Raw genomic sequence first — 25023 nt, 5'->3', positions numbered from 1 at the left:
CTAAGACCAAACAACCATTCTGATATCAATGTATTATACTCTGACACAAAGGGTCTTGAATTAGCGAGGCAGTCTAGCGTGTAATCTAAATTCAAGCTAAACTGATATTTGATTGTTTGTCTTTAGACCAAAGTACTTGAATGTGAGCTTAACCGGTGTCGGCGGCTAAGCATTGTCTCTGGCTGTTCAGACAAAGATCTTAAAATGCATGCCATAGCCGATCAAAAACTCGTAAAAAAAAGGAAACATCTTGTATGAAGAGAGTTTTTTAAAATCCAGTTTTCAAATACTGGATTTAAAAAAAACTTACTCTGTTTGTCTTCAATTTACATGTGTTTTTGCTCTCAGTGTATTGAATCATTTCTAATCATTCATTCAAGATGATTCACTTGTGAACTTTGGTTTAAAAGATTGCGCAAGGAAAATACTTAACAGGAATTACTCGCGAAGAGGAGACCGAGGGGGAGTGGGAAGGGGAAGAGGTAGAGGAATACTATCAGATTACTCGCGGACAGAAGGGATACAGAATTCTGTTTAATGTAACGCAAGTCTTAAAAAGCTGATTGTTTGACTGTGAAGTTTGATTGTGCAACAATTCTTCGCAGACTTTTTTAACACCTAATGCACTGTACATTTTGGTGTATTTGGAACATATATGAAACTGATGATTCTCTATTTATTTTTATCAACATTTTTCTTTAAAATGATAAATAAATTATTCAACGTGATCGAAGTGTAATCAGTTTTATAATTATTTTATTTTATTTTGTCTGAGGAACTTCATAGACATACACTTGTTTAGTATCAAAGAGAAAAAAGACTAACAAAAAATCTCGCTGTTTCTAAAGTTCAACCTTAGCCTTTTCAGTCTTTTCAGCCTCTTCGGCCTTTCTCTTCTCATTTTCCAGAACTGCTCTAACTGAAGTGAAAAGATCGATATTCTTGAGAATTTCGCTATCAGTGATAGCACCATCCTAGAAAAATAAAGAGATATTACATTATGAGAATGCAAAATACTCTATTTTCTCAGATAAGCGCCCACGCTCTAATAAACGCCCTCTTCCAAATTAGTGCCAACCCCCCTTGGCCAATATATCAAACAAGCACCCCCCTCGAGTAAGGGCCCCCCCCTCCTCCCCCTCTTAAATACTATTCTTAAATAGCAGGGACACAAGTGAAACCTGTTTCTTTTGCCACTTCATATATATTTTTTAGGCTTCAATTACAGTTGAATCGGTAAAAAAAAGAAAGTTTCTTTCCTATTCTAGTTATTTCTATCTCCATTTGCTTGAATAATTCCTTTCTCTGCGATATCTGTTCTTTTGATTTTTGTCCCACTGCTGCGCCATCTTAATAAGCGCCGCCCTCGATTAAGCGCCCTCCTTCGAATAAGCGCCCCTCCCTTCATTCAGCTACAGCTTTCCTTCAAGAGCCCTGACACGGAACTGGAGACAGAAAACGAGGGTGTGGCCTCGTGATAGCCACAACGGCTAACCTTATTATCGTCTGCCCTTTCAAGAACTTGCTTTGCTTGTCTCTTAGCCAAAGACGAAGTACCAATTGACCTTAACCACTCTTTTATTTCCTCCTGGAAGAAAGAACATCGATAAATAATCAAACTTTATTTCAACTGAAACCAAGGCTCAGCCACGAAGCCTCTCTTTGGTGCGATACTAGAGCACACCCGACCTCAGCGGATACTTTCCGAAGAATCCCGACGATTTGGCGAAAACCTATGGACATATGAATCAAAATTTACGATTCTTCGCTGATTACTTTGACAGTTACTCATAACACAAAAAGCCTTAATGAAGGGACCAGCCATTATTCATCATCATCGGTTGTCACGTGCACGATACAATTTATCTGATCCCCCCCGCCAAGATTCTGTAATATTCCTACGAACCTCCTCCCCTCCCCCCCTTTTATTGGCAGGTAAGTGCCATTCAATTTTCTATATTCTCTCTTTACACTCCGTTTACCCTGGAAGCCATGTTATCCCCAAAACCCTCCTCCCATCTTCCACCCCCATCCCCTCCCCCGAGCTATAAAATAATGACTAATCCCTTAAATCAATGCTCAGTTAAAAAGAAATGAAAAATAAATAACTTACCCTGTCGAAACTTCCATCTCCGTTTTTATCTTGTTCTCCGTAGAATTTATCAGCAGCTTCCAGATTTTCTTTAGTTCCTTTGAACATTTTTTCTGAAAGAAATTGTCTCGTTTGTAAGTAAAATCCAAATCACGTTCCTCGACTAATTCATTCAGCTCCTGAAGTAGTTAAAAAAAATACTAATTACCTTTGTACTCCTCTAGCGAAAGAAGTCCATCACCGTTTATGTCTCCTACTTCCATGTATTCCTATATGGTGGAATAAAGGTTATTTAGCAAACTTTTCGATTGACTATCGTGACACTAACACCAAAAAATTACGTTGGCCGATCAGAGAAAAGGAAACTTCACAAGGAGCCAACCAAAGAGAACTTGAAGTAAAAAACAAAAAAATCTACCAACGATTTCCGGCGGGAAATCGTAAGTGACCGAGTCGTGCTTGCCGAGTTTTTAATTTGCATCCCATTGGTTGAGAGGAGGCGCAAATCTTTTTGACCAACTGTTGTACATGCCGAGTCCTTGCAAGGCAAGGGCTGAAGCATAATCTGAAGGGAAAAAAAAGAATCTTACGTCAATAATCACTTCGAACATGTGAGGTCTCTCCTCTGGGTGAAACATGGAAGTGACTTCATCAGTGTTCAGGAGGCCATCTTTGTCGGCATCTGCAACATTGAATCTTTTTCGCTTTTGTTCTTCTGTAGCGACTGTAGCAAATAAGTATTGAATAATAATAAAAATAATAATAATAATTAATAGAAAAATAGACAAAGAATATACTTACAATAAAAAAACAAACAAAAAAAAACAAAAAGCAAAAACAAACAAACAAATTAAATAACGATTAAATAACAAGGGAAATATATAACCGATTTACGTACAAGCTTATCTTTAGATGCAGTTTTGGGTGACTCTGTTTAAAAGGAGCGTCAAAAAAAAAGCTTCTATATGGAAGATGAGAGTTTGTGTAGCAAACAGACTCACAATTAAATTGCAAACTTCAAGAGCTATGCAATTACCTCCAATGTCTTCATCGGTTTTGAGAAGTTCTTCGAAAGAAAGTTTGTCATCTTTGTCGGTATCCAATTCACTCATAATTTGCCCAGAATCCTCTTTGTAATTTTTCCTCAAAGTTTTCCTAAGCCAGGCAGTCATTTCCTCTTCATTTACTTTTCCATCTTTGTCCATATCCATGACTTCAAGAAGTAAACTGCAATTAACGCGGAAAGAGAAATAAATTAGAATATGTAAGTACAAGAATCCTATAGGGTGTGCTTTATTGCAGTTATATCGCTTTTCATTCAAAATATCACAGAATTCTCCTTCTGTTAATTTTTTTTTTCAAAGCTTCGAAGGAATTCAACAGACAGCGGTTTTGCTCATTATGCTAATTTTAACATCATGTCACGGTCATTGAACATTGATCAGTTAAGGGACAGAGGTCTAGTTTACGTTTGAAATGTTGCTTTTTTGGAGTCTGGTCCAAAAAGGAAAAATTCCAAATCAAAGAAGCGGCAAAAAAGTACAAACACTTGGCCTTTCGCTTCCTAATTGACTTGCATACAAACAAATGAACCAACAAACAAATTCCATCTCGTTCGGCTTTCAAATACCCCTAAACTGACGCCAATTTGAAATATTCTACAACAACAAACAACCCCAATTCCCAACATCTTCTTGAATACTACATAGCTACACGTGTGTTTTATTACTTACGTGACAGTATTGTTGACTTTCTTTTCGGTATCTTCTTTGGAAACTTTCTTTGTATCCTTTTGCGATGAGAAAGCGGACGCATACAAAATGCAACCACAACACAACACAAGACAATACGAACTCCAAACTCGAAACATTGTGAAACTAAGGTTCGTGTGCTTTACTTAAAGAGCGCTTTGTACTATCTTATGACAAGTTTAACTAAACCGGCATATATTGTATCGGTGATCCAAGATTTTGTCAAGTATAGTACACGTTGTATGCTTCGTGTGAAGCCACGTAGCTTATGGTATCGGCTGATGCGCAATCTACCGTGCCGAAAATAATGTCGTCAAACATCTAACAAAAGGGTCTCTATAAACTATGCCACTTAACGTAGAAAGTGAGCCGAGGGGGGAGAGTGTGGAGCAACACGGAATACAAGTCTTTTGTGTCAAATGTCCGGTGAATCATGAAACAGCCAAAAATCCTTTAAAGTGCACTACACTTTTCTTTGTAGTTACCAAAATTACAAGCATAGTCAGCATATCAATTTTTTCCGCATCCCACCTTTCGTCAGAGCCTCCCGCTGGCTACGTAATAGGAAATGGTAAATTCTAAATAAAAACCCAAGGAAACATCACAATATCAATTTCTAATGCATGCATGCAATACACAAGCCTTTTTAACGCGTATTCCTTACCACTTTACAAAAGCCAACTGTGATATTTCAGTTTTGTCTAATGTTACAAACTATGGTCCTCCTAGACAAGTATTTCGATTACTCTAGCGAACTGATAGGTCGCTTATCAAAACTATTGCACTGATTTCGCCTGCAGAGCTTTTTAGCTTCATTTTTTTCAAGGTTATTTATAAGGTATTGTGGTAAAAATTTCGGGGATTAATAGACAAACTTGTTGAACCAGAACAGCATGAAAATAAGCCATTAGTATCAATTTCATTCAAAAACATGTATAAATAAGATTTTAAACAAACAAATGACTTAGCACCATCGTGAAACATTGTGTTTTTTTCAACCAATGATAATGGTATTCCAAGTTTACCTACAATAGTATAATTTCACTCAATCACATCACAGATCTTGAGCCCAGGGCGATCTCGTCTTCTTGTCAGCGTGTGGTCGTTCTTGGAGACCATACCGCTGACAATAAGCCAAAATAATCGTGGGCTTGTGGTTGTCATATCACGCGATTCCCAAGTTTGGTTTCAATAAGCCACTGGTCTAAAAGAGTGCGTACTTATATGAGATCTTCGTGATCCCAAGTTTCTTACAAAAAAACACCAATCAATGTTCAAAACGTAGAGTGACCGTTGTATTTTCGTTTTAAGTTACTTCCCTTATTGTTATCTCGTCCTCTCTGTTTCCTTTTCTCTTCAATTCAGTGTTGGCATCTTTGGAAGATGAACAGAGGGACCAGAGAAGAGTATTTTATACTAAGTGTCTTCACAATTCGTCTTTAACTTTTTGCCTTGTTTGGAATCCTTCAGGCCCGGCGGTGAAAATCTCCATATGGTTCATGATTTCTTTTTCGCTTAAAACACCATCCTGTGTGTATTTACAGATGAAAAAATGATCTCCTGAAGACGATAAGCCTCTCTAAAAATAAGTCTGTGAATCTCCAAGGGATATGGGACATAGGCGCATGCGCAGTCCCTTCCTTTTGCGTTTCAGTGTGGAAATTATTAGAAACGCACTACATTACATATTCTCGTGATCTTTCGAAAAATCTTTTCATCGCGCTTGACAAAATAAATTGGAACAACTATCGACTTCTTTATTGCCACAAGTTGGTTCCAGTCACACTGGACACAGTTAAGATTACATAAAAGTTTTGCTTGTGCTAACGAACAAGTTGAAAGACATTCAAGGAAATTTTGATAGAAGCATGGGCTCGGCCTAATTTGCGGTGACGCCCCTTCTTTTTAACCCACTATTTAAAACGTTCCACCACCTCTTCCAGAAGTGGTACTATCCAAAAGACGAAGGTATGTAGAAAATAGACGGGAATTTGGGGCACACCCTCCGGTTACACTCAACTATCACGCATCTTTCATCATCTGAAAATAGATTACCTTGTTATCGTCGGCTAATTTAACTTGTCTTTGTGCTTGATTATTTGCTTGGGCCGAGGTGTTTACTGCTGCTAACCACAGCTTCATCTCCTCCTTAGGACAGGAAAGAAGGTAAAATCAGCTGAGATAGAAGCTACGATTAAATTGCTCCCAACGTTTCCTTACTTCCCAGTTCAGTTTTTTTTTTCAGATTAAGCCCAAGGCTCTGTTTTTGTTGCATGTTTTCAAACTCCTTCATCTGATCCTTTAGTAGAGCCCGCCTGAGAAATTTTTCAGCAATGAACTACATATCTTGACTAGCCCAAAAATTCTTAATTATGAATTGGTCGGTTTTCTGAACAATTCAAAGTTAAAATATCCCTTATATGCTATGCATACTTTGTTAAGTTTTCCATCACTGTCTTTATCCAGTCTCTTAAAGGATTCTTTCGCTGAGTGTTCATCCGCGTTTCCAGTATCTGCTGTTTTCCCTACATGGAAATAAACAGTGCGTGAACTAATCAGCATAATTTCAAACTTATCATCAGCATCTCAGAGGAATTCAAAAGTATTTGTAAACTCTTTCAGTAAACTTATAGGTAAGGTCAGACCTAACATGGAACACAAATTCAAATGAAAGAGGTTTACCTTTGTACTCTTTAAATGATAGAAAACCGTCATTGTCGCTATCAATGTATTCCATGAACTCCTAAAAACAATCACCTTCAGTTTTAGCTTTTGGCTCAGAATGGAATAAAGTTGACATAAAAGTTGATGATTTGTTTTAATCAATTGAGACGATAATGTTAATTAGCCACCGGAAAGGGTTTAAAAGCTGACGTTTCGAGCGTTAGCCCTTCAAACGCTCAAAACTTCAGCTTTTATTATTACGGTGGCCAGTTTACATTATCAACTCAGTTGATAAAATCCAGTTATCTTGCTGTACTCCCCCACCGACACAGAGCACCACAGTTTCTTTAGAAACTCACCCCTTTTAACATAAATTTTGCTTTCGGTTTGTAATTATGTAGAAAATAATGTCATGCGTATCAGCATATAGGTCAAAAAATAACTCATATCAGGACTTTTCAAGCACAGCTCCTTACCTCAACTATTACTCCAAACATATTTGCGCTTTCTTCGGGGTGGAATAAGGAAATCAGTTCATCGCGTGACAGCAAACTGTCTCTGTTTGCATCGGCGTGTTCAAATCTTCTCCTATCACGCCTTTTTTGCTTTTCTGTAAAACCTGCAAGTTGATATAAGTAGGAATAAAACCATCGTGCAGTTTCAAGTTGTCAAATAATGATCCATTAGAATGTCACACACTTTAAACGTAAAGTTTCAGCCGCAAAAGTGTTGAAGAATAATTCTCACTACCACAGCAGTCGCAAACAGGAGTCTAGTAATGGGCTCCTGTCGCAAACCGAGAATTAATTCGATAGATGGGAGGGTAGAAAGGAAGGGTCCTTAAAAAGAGTGAAAATTGGGAAATACTGTGAAATCAAAACATTGCGTCATCATTTTTGTAAGGGGACAGGGGGGCTTAGGGCGGGTAAGAGGTGTCACAATATTTACCGTTTTCGTTTTCAGCACCCTTGACATACTCTACCCAGGAAACCTTGCTGTCTTTGTTAGAGTCCAGTGAACTCAGTCTACCGTCGGCCTCTTGTCTGTAAAAAGTTCTCATGCTCTTTTGAGTCCAAGCAGAGAGTTCTTTGACTGAAATTTCACTGTCACCGTTTCGATCAATCAATAATAAAACTGACCTACAATGCAAGGAGAAAAAACAGTTTTGTTAAGCAACTTATGATTTCATGAACAGAAGAATTTGAAAGTGGTCCTCACCTTACCAGTTGCTACTTCAAAGTATACAAAACTGAATAATGCAACCTAGGCACGGCATCCGCCCTGGAACCCTAGAAAGTTCTCCTACAAAACTTGAGATGATAGCTTTTACCAAAATCTTAGTTTCTTTTTAGCCATCTGAAAGCTCCTTTGAAACATTGAGTGACGAGTGTAGAACAGTCAGTGTTTAATCGTCACGCAACACATTTGTAACGGTACAGATTTCCGTGAATTACGGAGAATTCTGTTCAATATTTTTCAACACACACGTATATAAAGAAACATTTCTTCTAGGGGAAAAATTAACAAATCTGTACTGTTTCAGAAATTCAATAATTCTCTTAAAGTAGACCCAAGCCTTTCATCGTCACACGTCATAATAATAAAAATATCTTAGTTTATGTATACTTTACGTTAACGAGAAGTTCAACGGCAGGCAGTTGAAGATAGAAACTTAACTTTTTTTTTTAACCAGGTATAGTCTAAAGAGAGCTTAGAGTATTCACGATAAATAGCAAACCTTAGTTTGGCCTTTTCTTTGTCATCGCTGCCGTCATCTTTGGGATTGCTTTGGGTGTCAGGTCCCTGAAACTCAGCTGATATTCTCGCAAATAACACGTAAGTGACAAGAATTAACAGCGACGAGGCCATGTTCACCAAGCCCACGATTGAAAACTAAAGATTATTAGAGAATCGTCCAAATGGTAAGCTTAAGCCACAAAACTACATTCCCTTATCTCGGAAGCTGACCGCATCACAAAGCTACGCGAGATATCCGGTGACAAACCAAAGACAAGGGACATTGAAAATTACTTCGCGTGACAAGTGCTTACGTGACATTGACACCAGGTCGCTATGATTGAAAGTCTCGCACAGTTAACCTCTTTATTTTTGACATCGTTTAAGTGAAATAATTTGGAATAGTCACATATCAGTGAAAAATTTCGCACCTACTCGCCAAATAATCATCCAAGTCACGATTTTGGAAAGTTACTTGAGTTACAGTGTCATCGCGTGATATTTCCCTCCCAGTGAATACTTTAAACAAATAGCCAGAGCAAAAAATTCAAAAGTTGTTTAATACTATTTAGCAACCTCGGGTGACTTCATCACCAGCAGGTGTTACTATCACCACATAAATATACATCTTCAATTAAAATACGTATATAACATTCCGAGTTGTTTAGCATGTCTGAATTAATTTCTAATGGATATCTATCTTTTAAAATACAAACCTTCTCATTCAATTTTAAAGAACCTTATTAAAAAAGACATCAGAGAAATTGATAAAACAGAAAAACAAGTCACCTCTAGAAACAAGCAATTGTCTTCTACAGTACTACAAACCGTAATACTTTACTTATTTCACGGAAACATCACAAGCATTGTTATTCGACGCTATCATCAAGTTTTCTCTCACTTGAGAGGGCATTTTTTTAATTCTAAGGGGCTCTGTATTTAAAGCTCTAAGTGAAAGGGAATTTGGCGAGTCGTGTTATTGGTGGATCAAACGTCACTAAACGGAACATTTTCAGTTCATCTTGATTTCAAAACAGTTGCACCTTTTTTTCACTTGCCTTTTAAACAAGCGTTTTCTCTTTGGAGAGTTTTTAAATTCTTCCTTAACATGAACGAGAATCTAACAATGAAAGACGAGTCAAAGTCAAATGCTGTATACGATTCAGCCATTTTTGGCAAATCCAAAAGTCGTTAAATGTCCATATTTCCTTCATCATAGACCAATCAGATGCTTGATATCTCGGACTCGAGCCCGCCTCCTCTCTTCCTGGCTCTGCCTCTGTACACCGAAGGCCTGGCTCATCAGCGTTCTCTTCTGTTCTTGCAATGTAAGCATGCGTTCTTCCACGGAATTCATCACAATGTACTGAAAGATAAGCTCACAGTCAACGACACTGCGCAACGCCGCCCAGTTAAGATTCAGAACTATCTTCAACACCAACCTTAGTAATAATTACTTCTTTCGTTTGACCCAGTCGATGGCTACGATCAAAACACTGTTCTTCAATGGCTGGATTCCAAGCCTAAAACATCAATTCACCACAGAGAAGTATAAGTATGTCTCGTTACAAGTCTGTCGCAGCATCGTTTTCCTTTAAATATGCGAGGAGTTTACGGAGTCCAGACCTTCTTCAAATGAATACTAGGTAGACCTGATGCTATTCATGCAATGTTTACAACGGAAAGTGTTGGAACATACCGGATCCATGAGAAAAACTCGTGTGGCAGCTGTCAGATTCAGGCCCACGCCACCAGCTGTCAGTGACAACAGAAACACTGTTGGTGAACTGGAACTAGTGTCGGCAAAGCTCTCTATAGCTCGGGCCCGGGCCTCTTGCATCATCCTCCCGTCCAACCTGACAAAAGTGAAGCCTTCTTTGTGAAGCGCCTCTTCGATGAGATCCAAAAATGACGTGAACTGAGAAACTACAAGGCTCTTTGTAGAGGGATCCTTATCTTGGATGGCACATAACGCTCCCATCAAGGCATTCAACTAAAAACACAGAGATCTCGATTAAATCTTGTAGGTGACAAAATCAATAAAATCAGGCGACTTCCATATGAGTATCGAACAAAAAATTCTAAAAATTATAAATTTGCTTCGCTCTGTGATTGAACTAGAAAACTCAAACCACCCTCTCGACCAATCACATGGCAAAATAAGACCAATGGCGGCTTGGTCGCTAGCGTTTTCCTGCGCTTTAGTCAGTTTGGTTTTCACAGCTACACAACGAAACGCTGCCTATAAGAACACTTTCAGACCTTAGAACTTTTCTCTTTTCCTTCCGGTTCCTCGCTAGTTTTCTCTGCAGGCGGTGATTTTTGTTTCTTCTTCTCGGGAACTTTAATCAGTTCGTTCTCATTAAGGGGCGCACGACACAGAGGGCAGTGCGGAGCAAGATTCTCTGATGTTATCACATCCATGATGCACTGCTGGCAGAAGGCATGCGCACAACGAGTGATGACTGGTTCGACCAGGGAGTCGAGGCATACCGAACATTCCTCGTCGCTTCCCGAATACAGAGTCGCGAGTAGATCTTTGATAAGTCGTTGGTTATTATAGTCCATATCGAGGTCATCATCATCAGAGTCTTCAAGTCCTGGAATTAAAAAAAGCGACCATTTGTAATAAAGAAAAGATTAGATATACTGTACATCTGACCTGGTCATTGCAATATGAACATCGCGACAAGTGAAAACAACCCACACCTGCGCCAAATGTTCGATATCTTTTATTTAAAGATCCAAAAATCTGTTATTTTTCTCACTCTCTTACCACACCGGACGCTTTCATCGTTTATGATCTTACCAGCATGCAGGACGCTTCTCACATATGAAGCTTATCCGGCCTAGCTAGATACCGATTTTCGGTGGCACAGTTTTAAGAGCAACCGATTCCGACCCGACCGCAAATGGTAACTGGCTCGGTTTGAAAACTGATTTGAGAATTTATTTTCTTTGTTATAGCAGCGTGACAAATGTTAAAAAATATTTCTTAACACCCCCTAAGGTAGCTTCACCATACAAAGCAGATATCATGTTTTCAAAAAATATCATTCCACATATAAGATCAATTATAGATACCTTGCAATAAATCCTGAGCACGCTGCAACGACTGACATTCCTCCTCACAGAGTTTTGGATGCAAACAAAGTTGGCGAAGACGCATGAGAATTGCAAAGCAGTGCGCATACTTGGCGAGGACTGTTCCATTCTGAATATATCTGTTACGGAATAAAAGTTTCGGATCAAGTTCTCTGGAGATAGCAACAGTCGTAATTTCAGGGCTAACAAACATTCCCTCGAAAATCAAGCGATTGTTAACAAATAGTGGAAAAACTCGTTCCATTTTTTCCCAAACTTTTTCCAGCTACGAAAAGTAGTTTGCAACTATCCAATTTTTAGTCTTATTCTCAGCCGTTCAATGATCTAGTCTGCAAGACGCTCCCCCACCCCTCCCCCACCCGTACTAGCAGCTTCTTCCGCTGGAGCCGTTACACGGCCAGATCAAAGAACGGCTTTGAAGGAGGCTATGCGGCAAAGCTAAAGGAATAAAGAGGCTAAGTTTCTAAAGAAACTGTGGTGCTGCGTCGGTGGGAGAGTATAACAGGATAATTTGGCTTTATCAACCGAGTTGTTGGCGTAAATTTGCCACCGTGAAAAGTTTCAAAGCTGACATTTCGAGCGTCAGCCCTTGGTAATTCGCACGAAGCTGACGCTCGAGAAGTCAGCTTTCAAACTCTTCATGGTGGCCAATAATTAGCTTCATCAACTCACTTGATAATACCAAATTACCCTGTTATCTGACTCTAAGCTTTACCAGGAGTTTTAGACTCTGTATGAACCCAAACCAGATAGATAACGGAACAGACAGTGCCTCAAAAAGTCTCACCCTGTGATGATCAGTTGTCCGTGTTTCTGCATGGAGTCATATAATGTTCGTTCTTCTTCCGACAGTTCCACTTCTTGAATGACCACAGTTCGGGGAGGCAATTTAACCAGTGGTCTTCCATCATCCTGATCTGTTTTCAGCCTTCTGATTGAGATGTGCTTGAGGAGTTTCTGTAAGCGACTGGAAGTTCAAGATGACGGGTCATGAGATAAGAAGTGTGCTCTTATAGAAAAAGCAAATCTTAAGTAAATGACAATTGCACTCAGCAACATCTGTCAATTTCCAAATAAACCTCAGAAAATTGACAAGCACATACAAAGCATGAAAAATTCAAAGAAATAACACTTCCATGCCAAATATTACAAAGCTTACTTGACTGCCTGTTCATCTCCTCTCCTCACGCTGGATGCCAAGGCAGCATTCCACCATTTTTTATCATTAAATGGCTCCAGACGCAAAAATTTGATTACAGACCACAGGTCATCCAACCTGTTCTGTATTGGGGTTCCTGTGAGAACCCATTGGCGCTTTGCCACCAAGTCAATCATTGCTTTGGTCAAAGAAGTCTGAGGATTCCGTATGGTGTGACCTTCATCTAAAATGACACGAAGCCACTTGATCCTATGAAGTGGAGAGTCAAGCTGAATGGCAAATAGAAATATTGAATTGCAATTTGTTTCAAATCTGTGTCTTTCAAAGGCTCTGTCTCACAATTATATAAAAAATTGGTGTGAAAACAAAAACACACCGATAAGCTCTTGGAAGTAATCCCTTAGAAAACAAATGCACTACACATGCCATGGGTGCATTGTTTATCTGTGTATGTGTAGCTCAACATGGTATATTAAAACTGTAACACTGTAACACATGTTGATGAATACATGTCTTAGATGATTATTCTTCCACTTTTGATTTATAATGACTGGAAAATTGTCACATAATATAAGCAGGGTTCATTTTACAGCCCAGCTTTAAGGGATTTCTGAAAGTAAAAAAAAAAAAAGCTGCATAGAATTTGCATCTTGCATCAAATAGGGCACAAAAAATTGTGCCCATGAATAAGCACTATTTTTTCGATATATACAGGCAAACATAATGAACAAAAACGTTGATATGACAGTGACTTTGTAAAACTCCCTTCATACTTTACAGTCTCTTAGAGCTGGCAATTTACTTGAGATCTAACCTAAACTGTGGTTTTATGCAAGCAGTGGGCGTCAGGTATTCTCTTTGAGAGGGTTGATTTAATGAAATAAAAGTTATTTTCAATGTTAGCTTTCGGCCCTGTTGACACCATTAACAAACATAAATTTTCAGGTTTTAGGTTCAGCTAATTTGAAGACAGTTTAGAGCATGGTTTTGTTGAACAGCAGCTAAACTTTGTTTAATTAATCAGCCCTTACAGTCTCAATTTCTTTGTTTTCTCAGTGTTTACACTAATACAAATAGGTTCAAACACCTTTATGGGTACCCCTATTTTGGGCTCCTTTAAAATCAAGGAAATGGGCCCACATGGCCCTTTTGGGCCAGTTTCTAGAACAACCCAGTATAAGGAAATATATTTGACCACATATGTACTTCTTACCCGCCTGTAATCATTTGTCAGTGTTGGATAAGTTGTTAACACAATGTCTTGCTGTCTGAGGAAATTCACATCTCTCAAACGCTCTGCACCATAATACATGTACACTTGCAAACTGACATCTGTATGGATGTGGCTGCATATCTGATCCTACATATCCGAAAAAAATTAGGAAGGAAAAGGAAAAGTCTTGTTTTCAATTACATGCTGGAGAGGCCACTGTGAAATTGTTTTGAGATGTTTATCATCTTTTGTAATGTCACAGCAAGAACTGAAAAAATTATATCTTAGGATCCCCTTGGCATGACTCACTGATTCAATTGGTAAAATGCTACAAAGTGAATGCCTGTGTTATTTAATAGAGGTGATTCATAACAATAATTAACAGTATATCAAGAGAATAACTAGGAAACCTAAAAATTTTAGAAGGGGTAAGAAAAGGATGTAAATTGGGAAGAGGAGGTTAAGAATTATAGGAAAGACTAAGAGGGAAATGATTACATTCTTCGTTTCAAGCTCCAAGGTTGTACAATAAGTTGTGCTAAGAAGAGATGAAAGGGTGTTTAAGTACTCACTGTCCAGTTACTGAGCACAGATAATGGACACACAATAAGCGTGGCACTGTGCTCATCATCTGGTAGGGGTTTGCCACTGCCACTGCCACTTCCACAAATACTGCCACTGCCTGTAGAATGCCATGACTCAGCTGCCACATCAGTGTTAAAATCACTGTCAATGCTGACTGGTTGCATCAGTTCCTTTGTTACTTTGTGTTTTTCCTTCTTTGGTGATTTGCTGTAGGCATAATTAATAACAAGAGACAGTTAAGATTACAAATGTTTATTACCTAGCTAGCTCAATGACAAGTTCTTCATAGCTCTATAGTTTGTAAGGTTTCTGACCACGAAATTCCAAAATCTCAGATTTGAATTGCCATGAACCTCAAGATATCTTTTTCTGTCCCATATTTGGGTCAAATTTTAAAATCATTTGTCAAATGTCATGATGCATAATGGCAAAGTGTCACATTGAAAGTCAAAAGTTGGGAGTCCAAAATGAAAAGTTGTTTCCAGTGATTGACATTACCGGTACCTGATATAACACTGTAACTAAAATACCACACATACTATTTCCAAAGGTAGTAAAAATGGGCTCACATGTCTGGGAAAAAAATCATCAAACAAAAAGAATGTCTGCACAAAAATACCTGGACAACTTGGAAAGATACATTTGCCTGAATTTAAAGCCAGGCTCTTTTAACATCTTACTGTCAGCCAACCTGAAATATCATGAAGCATGAGCATGTTAATTTAGAAAACATTGTAAAGATGTTAACTGAATTAAATAAACTCAAAAATACACTCACCTCTTCTTTTTAGTTGTAACATTCTTCCGCTTCTTTATGCTTATTTTTTTAACTTCCCCTTTCATATCCATAGGATCATCTTCATCAATTCTTTCCCTGTGTGCCATCTTCTCTTCTGGTTCATGTTTACATTCTCCATCTTGGCCTGAACTTGATGCCTTCCGCTATGACACAAATATTAAAAATCACAACTTGCTATGTAGTGTCGTCATTCAGACATAGAGAGGCTATTCCTTCTTCATTGCCAAAGGCTCACTGAACTTTATTGATAAACACGTTACACATATACAAGTATAAGAGTTTACTGACTTATAGTAATTTTACAGCATGCAGGTATTTCCAGTACAGTAGGATTACTGCGAGTAGTACATTTACTGAATTAAGTACAAAGTGCTCACCTTAGAACCCATACTAAGGTTGTTGTCAATAATTAAGATAGGTACATGTATAATCAATACACTACATGCTACATGAGCATCAAAAACATACCATCAAATTGGTCACTTATGCCCAAAATTAAAAGCCAAAAATTTTTTCAGTCAAAATGGCAACCAAAACATTCACATTCTGAAATGCTATAAAATTTGCTGAATCATAATTACCATTCTCACCCTAACACCAGTATACACATTGTCCATTCTGCTCTCTATACATTTCCAATGGTACTTACCAGGAGAATTAACAATCAAGAGCTTCTTGAGTTTGCGATCATTGCCTTTATTCTTACAACCTTCATGTTTGATTAAGGGGCGATACTGTTAGGAGAATTAAATGCTTATCACTCTTGGGAGTCAAAGGGTGAAGCCGCAAAGAAACAAACCTTGTTAGACGACCTTGCAAACATTGGCTTGCCATTAAGATGATTAGCCATAATCAGGCTGATAACAACAAGAGTTTTACCCAGACCCATATCATCTGCCAATATGCCACCCTTGGGAGAATGTGGCTTTCTGTCAGTGGACTTGTTGGTTCCCTTGTTAAACCATGTGCTGTTGTTAACTTTGTTCCAGAATGGTGCTAGATCAGTGTTGTTTTCTCTTGTTATCATCCAGTTTAGAGCTTGCAGCTGGTACGGGAAGAGTCTTGTGGTAATTGCCTTTTAGTAAAATAAAGACTGTATTTTGTTAAGAAGAAGCATAAAGTCAGCAATTTAGTGCAGTTACTACAACTCCACAGAACTACTAAGTGATGAATGATAACAGGATTTGAAGCACATGTAATTAATTAAATAAACATAGTTTAGGTGAAGGAGAGATCAATTTGTGAGCCTGTTTAAAACAGCCCCTCAGCTTATCTTAGTTTTGGTAACATAAGATTTCTGAGAATTTCTTCCCCTTTTTCTTCTCCCTTTGTCAAAGGTTACACTCCACCCTCTGTCCACCAGGATTTTGTCAGATTTCCCTAACATTTAACTGATACTTATTTAAAGCTCTGGGGATTGAGGTACTGTGAGCATCTTGCTCAAGAAAAAATAATACAGATGACCCAAGACACGAGACCAATTTTACACTTACAATACTGTACATATTTTTACCTCTGGCTGTTCAGCTTTGATAATCTTGTCATATTCAATCAAACCATCAAAGAGCTGATCCAAGCGATCCAAAGGCTGAGGATAAAATAAAACCTTGTTTCTTAAGCTGTATTTGGAGATTGATGTAAAATTAATGAGAATAAGAGTCTTAAGTATGAAATCAGTTTTACATGTCAAGTCATGGCAACAAGGAAATTAAGGAAAAAACTCTCATTATCAAACTGTGTGCTTGGGCAAGGCAGGGTCTAGTATTATAATACAATGTGCTACTAGTGTAACACTGTCCAGAAGATCTAAAAAACACAACAACAGCAATGATTTGTCCCCTTCTTTCAAATCTTACCATAATAGGAGTAGGAAATTCTTGAGGTTTCACATCTTTTTCAAATGGTTTCAAATCTTCTTTCTTATCCACTTCCATCTTTTCACAAGTACAAGGACCTTGACAGGAAGCTTGACATGTTGGAAGAACACTGCCATTATCCCCTTCAATACCGGATGGTCCAAGGCAGGAACAGACAAGAATGGAATTACATTTGATGCACGGTGTAAAGTTTGAAAAAATGGTTGGAATATCAGGAAGACTACTTGAACTGTTACAAACAGATGCTGGATCATTGTTTTCAGCACAAGAATTTGCACCTGTTTGGATGTTGTTTATAGTGGCTGTTCCATCATCCGGGATTGGAACTCCGGGAGCGAAATTTTTTGACACTTCTGAGGTCGTGGTGAACACCACAGAACTACTTGAATTTACCAGAGATGAAACGCTTGACCCAGTTAAGACTGTCGCTGATATTGAGTTGGACTGAGCTATTAAATTTGGATTTTCTGCAACAGCATTTGGATTACCTGGTGTTACAGCAGTGGTTGAAACACCTTCTGGCAAAGAAATAAGCGTTTGGGTTAAACTCTGAGGAATTACAGTTTGAGGTGGTGATGAATTTGTACCAGCACAGTCACGCTCTTGAATCAACATCTGGGCTGAAGATACAGGGGTAGGCATCATCCCTAAAACTACTGGTTCGGGAATAGTGGGCAAAACGTTAGTAGTGGGCGAGGTATCTTTTTCAGCTGGTGTAGAGATTGTTGTTGATCTTGTGAAATAAAGAGGTTTTGTGTCATTGTTGGCCACCGTTGAGGTGTTCGTGATTAAACCTGTACCATGTGGATCTGCAGTTGATGTATCTGGTAAAGTAATAGCTGGTGCTGTTTCCATCTGTTCTGCAAATCCCGATCTACCAGAACAGTGATAAACTGGAGTGAGACTTGAGGTATTTAACGAAATTTGAGTGTCACACCAGAGATTTTCACTCTGAAATGGTTCATTCGCACATGAGTTAGTATATTCTCCATTTCTCTGATCTGGTCCTCTGGGACATGCCGTCTTGTTGTTGAAATTTACATCACGTTTTTCACCCAAAACATCGTTATTCTCAACAGTCACTGAAATGTGCTCGCAAGGATCATTTCCAGTACGAAATTCGACGTTCTGCTCGTGGATCTGAGTTGTATTCTGCGTTACTTTATTTGTAGTAGTAAACATACCCACTTCCGCCATGATGTATATTCGAACGGTTGGAAGTATTCACAAGTTTTGACACTTTTTAACGGTAAAGAGCCATTCTCTGAGAGGAGAGAAAGTTTTATATTCTCCTTGTTTATGGATATGAAATTCGGGTGCCCTACACTGAAATCGGCCGCATGAGTTGTTCATGTGGGTCTCCTTGAAGATTAAAAACTTTCGTTCTTTGGCGCGCAGTATTCATAACTCTACTTTGCCTTGTCCTTGCAGTCCATATTTGGAAGACTCCCAAAGGAGCAAATATCCAGTACTCTGATTGGCTATTTCAACCAAGCTGAAAATGAGATGTAACCAAGGCACCCGAGAACAAGAGATCTTCACAGCTGACGTGAGTTGAAAAAGTTATTGTAAACATTGTTATTTGTGTTTGCGGAGGACTCACGGCAATTGAGCAGACATTTGCTGTAGCCTTTGGTTGGGGATAAACATACACTTCTTGCCAGAATTTATGACTGTTTCATGAGGAACGAACTTGTTTATGCTTGCAGAACAAGGTAAAGTGTCCCTTTTGCGGATGTTCAGAGTGAAAGATTTGTCATAACCCTGCGGGAGATAATAATCTTAGATTAGCCGAAAAACCTTACGAAAATCTAATGGAGAATTTAGACTCACTTTCGGAGGAGCAACTTGATGACTTACTTCGGGAGGCTGTCGAAATAAACCAAAGATTGAAGTCCTTTGAGAGAAAACAGACTTTGAGAGCTCATGGCGGGAGCAACTTGCACGTGGGTGATCACCGAGGGAAAATTTACGAACAATCTGGATGTCAACCGCAGAGACCTCACTTTTTACCTCCCATTCAACAGACAAAGACAACTCTAGTTTCTCAAGCCAGTGTAACGAAAGAAGTTCTGACTTAAGGAATCGATGGATAAATTAACTTAACTGTAGTCTGACTAAAAATGGGCAAATTGATATTCACTTGTTGTTTTTTTAAAACTAAGTACAAATGCGAAGTAAAACATATGTTTAATAACATTGATAAGGAATGATGAAACTAATTTTATTGGTAAATTCAGATCATTTTGCTGGGAAGTTTATTTTCTTCTTGCTTGTGCAATAAATGCCCTCCACAAGTATAATCCACCCTTTAAAGACTATCGATACCTGGAACCGCCAGCTTTTGTCTTGAATAACTCGTTGCTGAGTCAGTCAAATTGAAAAGCAAAACCCATATCTCTGCATAGCCTCTGCTTTTTTTTTTAAGGGAAAAAGTTTGACATTTACTGTTGAGAAATACAAACAAAAACTTGTACAATTTTTAGATTAGGTTAAATACAAGTTAGAAGCAAAAGTTCTATGACACACAACCCAAGTGTATTCACTTCTGTCTTTTATTGACACAAGAAATTAAGTTAAAATCATTGTCAGTAGGTTCCCTGAGCACAGTCTTAAGATGGTTAAGAATAAACGAAAAAATTTATTAGTTTTTCTTTCTACTAACAAAACTGAGAGATACAGCTGAAAACAATCATGTGCACACAATGTCCTCATTAAATTTGATACTTAGGTAACCAGTTAAAGTAAGGTCAAATAAATACTAAGGGATTGCTGTCTGCAAAATTATTTTATTGAAAGTTTTTCCAAAATAAAGTTCTGTAACAAGTTTGTGGTAAAGAACAGAGTTCTATACACAATATTACAACATTGTTAGTGTCTTCTGTCTGGAAGGATACTTGGCTCATTAATTTTTTTTCATTTTTGTTTTTCTTATAGAAAATTTTGTAACTTCACTGTTAATTTCCATTCATTCCCTGTATTAGATCTGTCTCTCTCCTACAAAATGTTGTACTTAAACAATCAATGAAAAATTACTGATAATTATTGTTAACCCTTTAGCTCCCAAGATCTCTTTAGTAATTCTCCTTACTGTCTGCCAAATGATTCTCATTATGTTAGTTTGGAGGATTTGGTATCAGATCAAGTAGTAATCCCATAATTGATACTTTTCTTTATTCTCATCACTTGCTTACATGATATTGTATCAGTGTTCTACCCTATTTTAAGCATGACAGGTAAAATAAATTTTCAAACTAGTAAAGCAATCCTTTTACCTGTTGAATTTTCAAGAATTCCAAGAAATTTTAAATGGTAATAAGAGGTACTACAGGCCATAAATGTTACTGGTTACTGCCTGAAAAGGAGAACACTATTGTATACTAAAATAAGGAGAATTTTTTTCTTAGTCACTCACAGGAGTAAAAGGGTTAAACTTCTAATTCATCTTTTACCTATGATTATCATGAGTAAGCTTTCTTTTATTCTACACAAAAGCTAAATAATAATTTCTCCTTGCACCATCAGCAAATTCTTTACCAGGCCGGTGCAATCAAACAATAAAAGATGAATAGGAATTAACATTCCTAAATTCCTGAGATCAGTCTAGTCTTTTTTTCTGCATTAAAGCTTGGTGACAATGGCCACACTGTCAGTAATTATTTTTATCATCAAATGAATATGTATTCTAGGATTTTACGTATTCTAAAATGTATAATGCAGTATACAAACTGCCAGCAGGATGAAGAATATAAATTGCCTTTCATCCCTCCAACTATACTCACTGCATAAACCAGTACCAGGTGTTTGACAGGCTTATCTTTACACAAAAAAATTAAAATGTATCTTTTGTCACAGATTAGGTATACCTTCCTCATCACTGATTGACAAGGATGTTAATGAAAAAAATATAGAAATTTACTATGAGTATACATCATGCTGAGAATGAAAACAGTGACATGAAACAACTGTACTGTGCTGGTGTAATGCTGATGTGAAAATGTCCTTTCACATAATTATTATTTACTAGCTAATGAGTTTTATCTCCTCTTGCTGCATTAAAAAAAACTTTTATCAAGTTATCTCAATCAGAATCTTCTTCTTCACCATAATCGTCTGCACTGGGGGCTTCTGAGACATAAAGGACACTTTCTAATTGGTATTGTTTAGTTTGATCATCATAAAATGCAAGTCAAGAGCAAAATGAAGCAGCATCTGTTATGCACTAACTTAAATTAAACTGTAACACTCATTGGACATTAATTTTAACTCTCTTAGTAAAGCAAAAAATATGCAATTTTTCATTGACCTCACAATTAGTAGAGAAAATAATCTTACTTACCAACAGCCCCTCGTAACAGTCTACCAACATCTGGATCTCTTGCTAGGTCAGCAGGAGTTTGTTTTTCATTGTTCTGTATGTCTGTTCTTGCCCCTATTTTTTCATTAAAAGTATCAGTTAATCAGAGTTTAACCCTTTCAATTTCCTTATCACTCCCTATCCTATACTTAAGATTGTAATGTTCAGTACCTCGCTCTAGCAGTAACTCCACAATGTCTGGATGACCCTTCCATGAAGCTGAATGCAAAGGGGTGTCTCCCAGCTTGTTCTGCAAGAAAATTAGTATCAAGTTCACCTTAATTAATAACTCCCATAAAAATGAAATCAAATTTGCAAGTTGCATCAAGTCAGCTTAATTTAACAAGCCAAATGAAAGAACATACCTGAACTGATATCTGAATTCTTGGCTGGGCAAGTAATATCTTTACACATTCTGTTTTGAATTATAAAAGTACATTACATTCATCAAAAAACTACTACCTGAGTCCCAATCAGTCATGAAGTAAAAACCATTAGTTGTCACACTATGCTCTATAAAATTAAAACCATTCTGTTCATATCAGCAACATGCAGACAAAGAAGTTGGAAATGTATCATTGAATATTCAGTTTATGTTACTGTCAATCATGCTTTGAACCTCACAAGAAATGTGTTATTTCAGAGATAAAAGGTCATAGTCTGAGTCATGATTAAAGGAATTTGCTAAATTTTGCCTAGAGTAACTGTAAACTATAGTGAGAGATGAAATCACGAGTTTGCCCCTTAGCCATAGAACTTCTATAACATTGAAAAGGATAGATATATACCTGTGTGTCCACCTTGTGCTGCCCAGTGAAGAGGGGTGGATCCCGCCTTGTCAAGGCCATTGACTGATACCTGTTGAGCAAACAAAAGTTAATTAAAAAAATAAATAAAAAAAATGACATCATAAGAAAATTATTCCTTTGCAGGGTTTTCAAAAGGATTTCTAGTTTAACCACACTGTGATACAAGACAAGTGGCACAATGTCACACCTCCATGCTGAAAACCTTACCTCAAGCATTCAGAATAGCTGGCACATTTTTCTGCATAGAGATTGTTAGCAATTGCAAGAGTTGATGGCTTATTTTGTAACCTTGTCAGTGCTTTGTTACTTAATATGAGCTCCTCTAAGAACTCATTTTCTAAACAGTTCTGGTCGTAAGTAAATCTAGTGAAAAAACAAATGCAATGATCTTACTTTGTTTTGAAGGCATTCCTGAAGAAAGCCGATGTTGCCTAGAAATAATTGAATAAGACCTAAATGTTCAGTAGTCCCAGCCTCTTTGCCTTTTAAACAGTGACCAGAACAGAATGATGCTTGTTATCATCTTGATTTTGTAAAATAGTTACTCATAAGATCTTGATATTTAGAATTCTTTCTTAATCTTTTGATCCCTAAAAATGACAAACATCTAATTTCTTCTTAACATATCATCACTGAATCGCAAATTAAGGACAGAATAGTAACAGAAATGATCACTTAAGAAGCTTTCGATTGTTATACAGATTCTCCTGGTCAACACTATAGGAAATGTATAGAGAACAGTATGGAGAATATGTATGCTGATGTTATGACCTAACGGGTTGTATGATTTGCTATTGAAAGAAAGCATCAGACTTAATCCTAGCAAGAAGCTAACTGCTGATGCATGATGCTTAACAGCATGGTGTAGTGCATGCTAAAACACTTCTGACTATCAGGCTGCTGATTATATACAAGAAGTAAACATACAATCCTAACAACTGAAAATGTCTAACTCCTTCTTCTTCCTGACTAACCTGACTAGAACTCAACTACAACACACTTCATGTGGATCAGACAAAATTACTGGCTGAGAAGATAGAAGTAAGGAGTATTTAGTTGGCTTTATAGCTGGAAATAAATGGATTCATTATCTAAAAACCTCATCTGTATTCATTCTTAATTCACAAATACTATAAATCAATTTAATACAGACATGTATTGGCAAGTAGGAATGGTTATACATACAAGCACTTGTCAATCTTTTTGTGTATCGAGCAATACACTTAAAATTCTTTAATATTCACTGCATATAAAAGTTATGGATACACAGATATTACTACCTCTTTTTGCTGCTTCATGTAGAGGATTTTCTACTGATTCAGTGTGCTCACCAACTGAAACATGATAATCCCAAAAGGATAAATTTATGCAAACAGGCTCCTAACATCATACAACATAAAAAAATACACCCCATTGTACTGAAAGTTGATAAGAAAGTTCTGAAAGGTAACTCTAATGATTAGAATGTAAACATGATTAATTCTTGTTATAATAAAAAAATACACCCCATTGTACTGAAAGTTGATAAGAAAGTTCTGAAAGGTAACTCTAATGATTAGAATGTAAACATGATTAATTCTTGTTATAATGTATCTGACTGAAAGTATGAGCCCTCACCATAATTAGATGGTATCAATCCTGTCTTGCCCCCAACTTTTGCTTTCCACCATGGACCAGTGCCCTATTTTGATGAAGGTGTCAGAATCAAGAGTTGACAAAGGGAATATATAAGATCTTTTAACATGAATAATCTTGTTACAGACATGTAATCAAGATTTCATGCCAAAATTAAATTAAGTGTAACAAAACAGACATTACCCCTAAGAGTGACCAGCATCTAATATCTCTTTCCAATATCACCCCTGAGTGAAGCATTAAGGTCACAAGAATAAATGAAATGATCACCAACTGAAGAAGCCATTGGTTGTTAAACAAGTTCTCCATATCAGCACCACAGGAAATGTTCAAAGGACTGTATGGGAAGTATGGATACCCATTTTTGGGTGCAAAGGATCAACTGCTACAAGGCTGTAGCGGATTAACTTCCTAAAGTCTCTTCCACAGAACCTTGTGCTGAAGCATATGGTTCCATGGTAAATCTTAAAACATCAAAATCTAGCAACTTAGAAAGTTCAGTTTTTGTTTGAAATTGTTGTACTTGAAGTGATATTAAGATCTGCACGGTCAATGGAATAATGTACATTCCTGTACACCACTAAGCTGCTCAGAAACGATACAGGTCGTTAACAAAGTTCTACTCAATTCCACGCTAATAAAAGCTAGCTGAAGGCATAGATTCGATTTCCAGCCGATTCAAAATCTAAAGTATAAAATAAAACCCCTAAAATCAAGGCTAAGTGGTAATGGAAATCTTGGGTGCGCCCTTCTTCAACAATATGAGACTTTGTAATACAAAACAGGCGATACATTTTAAATAAACATATGAATACCGGGAACTATGTCCATACCCTGTCGATTATGTACAAAATATCTCCTTCTTCGAAGCTGATTTCATCTGGCTACAAAAGAACACAAGACAGTATTAAAATAACAACTAATTTACGGATCATTTTCTAAAACTACATTATTCAAAGCGGTTGTTTACGGCAAACTTTCGAAAGCTTTCAAGTATTGAATTTTTTTTTACACGATCCTTACCTGTTGAGCTGTGTAATTGTACAAAGCTCTTACGACTTGAACGTGACCTGTAAATTAAACAGAAAAGCAACATGAATAATTCGCGAAATGAGCTAAAATCAGTGTATTTTAGCACATACCTGGTTTTGGTATGGGAGGAGGTGGTCTGCGCGGACCGGACATTTTGTACGCAAAATATTAAAGTGCTGTAACAGGAAGTATATACCGCGCATGTGTT

At 37.4% G+C, this 25023-nt stretch overlaps 4 protein-coding genes across 4 annotated transcripts; all 4 read right to left on the bottom strand.

Annotated features, from left to right (window-relative positions):
- Nucleotides 1–739: 739 nt before the first annotated feature.
- On the bottom strand, nt 740–5329 carry LOC113672591 (calumenin-A). The gene is made up of 7 exons (XM_027188892.2): nt 3826–5329; nt 3129–3319; nt 2683–2816; nt 2301–2361; nt 2114–2205; nt 1496–1588; nt 740–974 (listed from the first exon to the last, which is right to left on the bottom strand). The coding sequence occupies exons 1-7, from the start codon at nt 3960–3962 to the stop codon at nt 843–845; spliced, it is 840 nt and encodes a 279-aa protein (XP_027044693.2). The 5' UTR covers nt 3963–5329; the 3' UTR covers nt 740–842.
- On the bottom strand, nt 4746–8541 carry LOC113672592 (calumenin-like). The gene is made up of 7 exons (XM_027188893.2): nt 8246–8541; nt 7456–7646; nt 6984–7126; nt 6526–6586; nt 6277–6368; nt 5899–5991; nt 4746–5371 (listed from the first exon to the last, which is right to left on the bottom strand). Exons 1-7 carry the CDS (start codon nt 8374–8376, stop codon nt 5270–5272), a joined length of 813 nt encoding a protein of 270 aa, XP_027044694.2. The 5' UTR covers nt 8377–8541; the 3' UTR covers nt 4746–5269.
- A 235-nt stretch (nt 8542–8776) lies between these two features.
- On the bottom strand, nt 8777–18409 carry LOC113672713 (DNA-dependent ATPase/E3 ubiquitin-protein ligase HLTF). The gene is made up of 14 exons (XM_027189043.2): nt 16962–18409; nt 16619–16693; nt 15905–16180; nt 15085–15248; nt 14926–14997; nt 14294–14513; nt 13722–13868; nt 12509–12777; nt 12137–12316; nt 11329–11468; nt 10507–10844; nt 9944–10237; nt 9687–9767; nt 8777–9610 (listed from the first exon to the last, which is right to left on the bottom strand). Exons 1-14 carry the CDS (start codon nt 18177–18179, stop codon nt 9458–9460), a joined length of 3627 nt encoding a protein of 1208 aa, XP_027044844.2. The 5' UTR covers nt 18180–18409; the 3' UTR covers nt 8777–9457.
- A 1110-nt stretch (nt 18410–19519) lies between these two features.
- LOC113672630 (osteoclast-stimulating factor 1) lies at nt 19520–24977 on the bottom strand. Its single transcript, XM_027188938.2, has 11 exons — nt 24926–24977; nt 24807–24853; nt 24617–24667; nt 23766–23829; nt 23429–23482; nt 22542–22579; nt 22128–22197; nt 21705–21754; nt 21511–21589; nt 21322–21414; nt 19520–21110 (listed from the first exon to the last, which is right to left on the bottom strand). The coding sequence occupies exons 1-11, from the start codon at nt 24966–24968 to the stop codon at nt 21064–21066; spliced, it is 636 nt and encodes a 211-aa protein (XP_027044739.1). The 5' UTR covers nt 24969–24977; the 3' UTR covers nt 19520–21063.
- Between the last annotated feature and the right edge of the window lie 46 nt (nt 24978–25023).

The sequence above is a fragment of the Pocillopora damicornis genome, chromosome 4 (genome assembly GCF_964200805.1).
Source record: "Pocillopora damicornis chromosome 4, jaPocDami1.2, whole genome shotgun sequence".
NCBI lineage: Eukaryota > Metazoa > Cnidaria > Anthozoa > Scleractinia > Pocilloporidae > Pocillopora > Pocillopora damicornis.
This window is presented reverse-complemented; position numbering and strand designations above follow the sequence as displayed.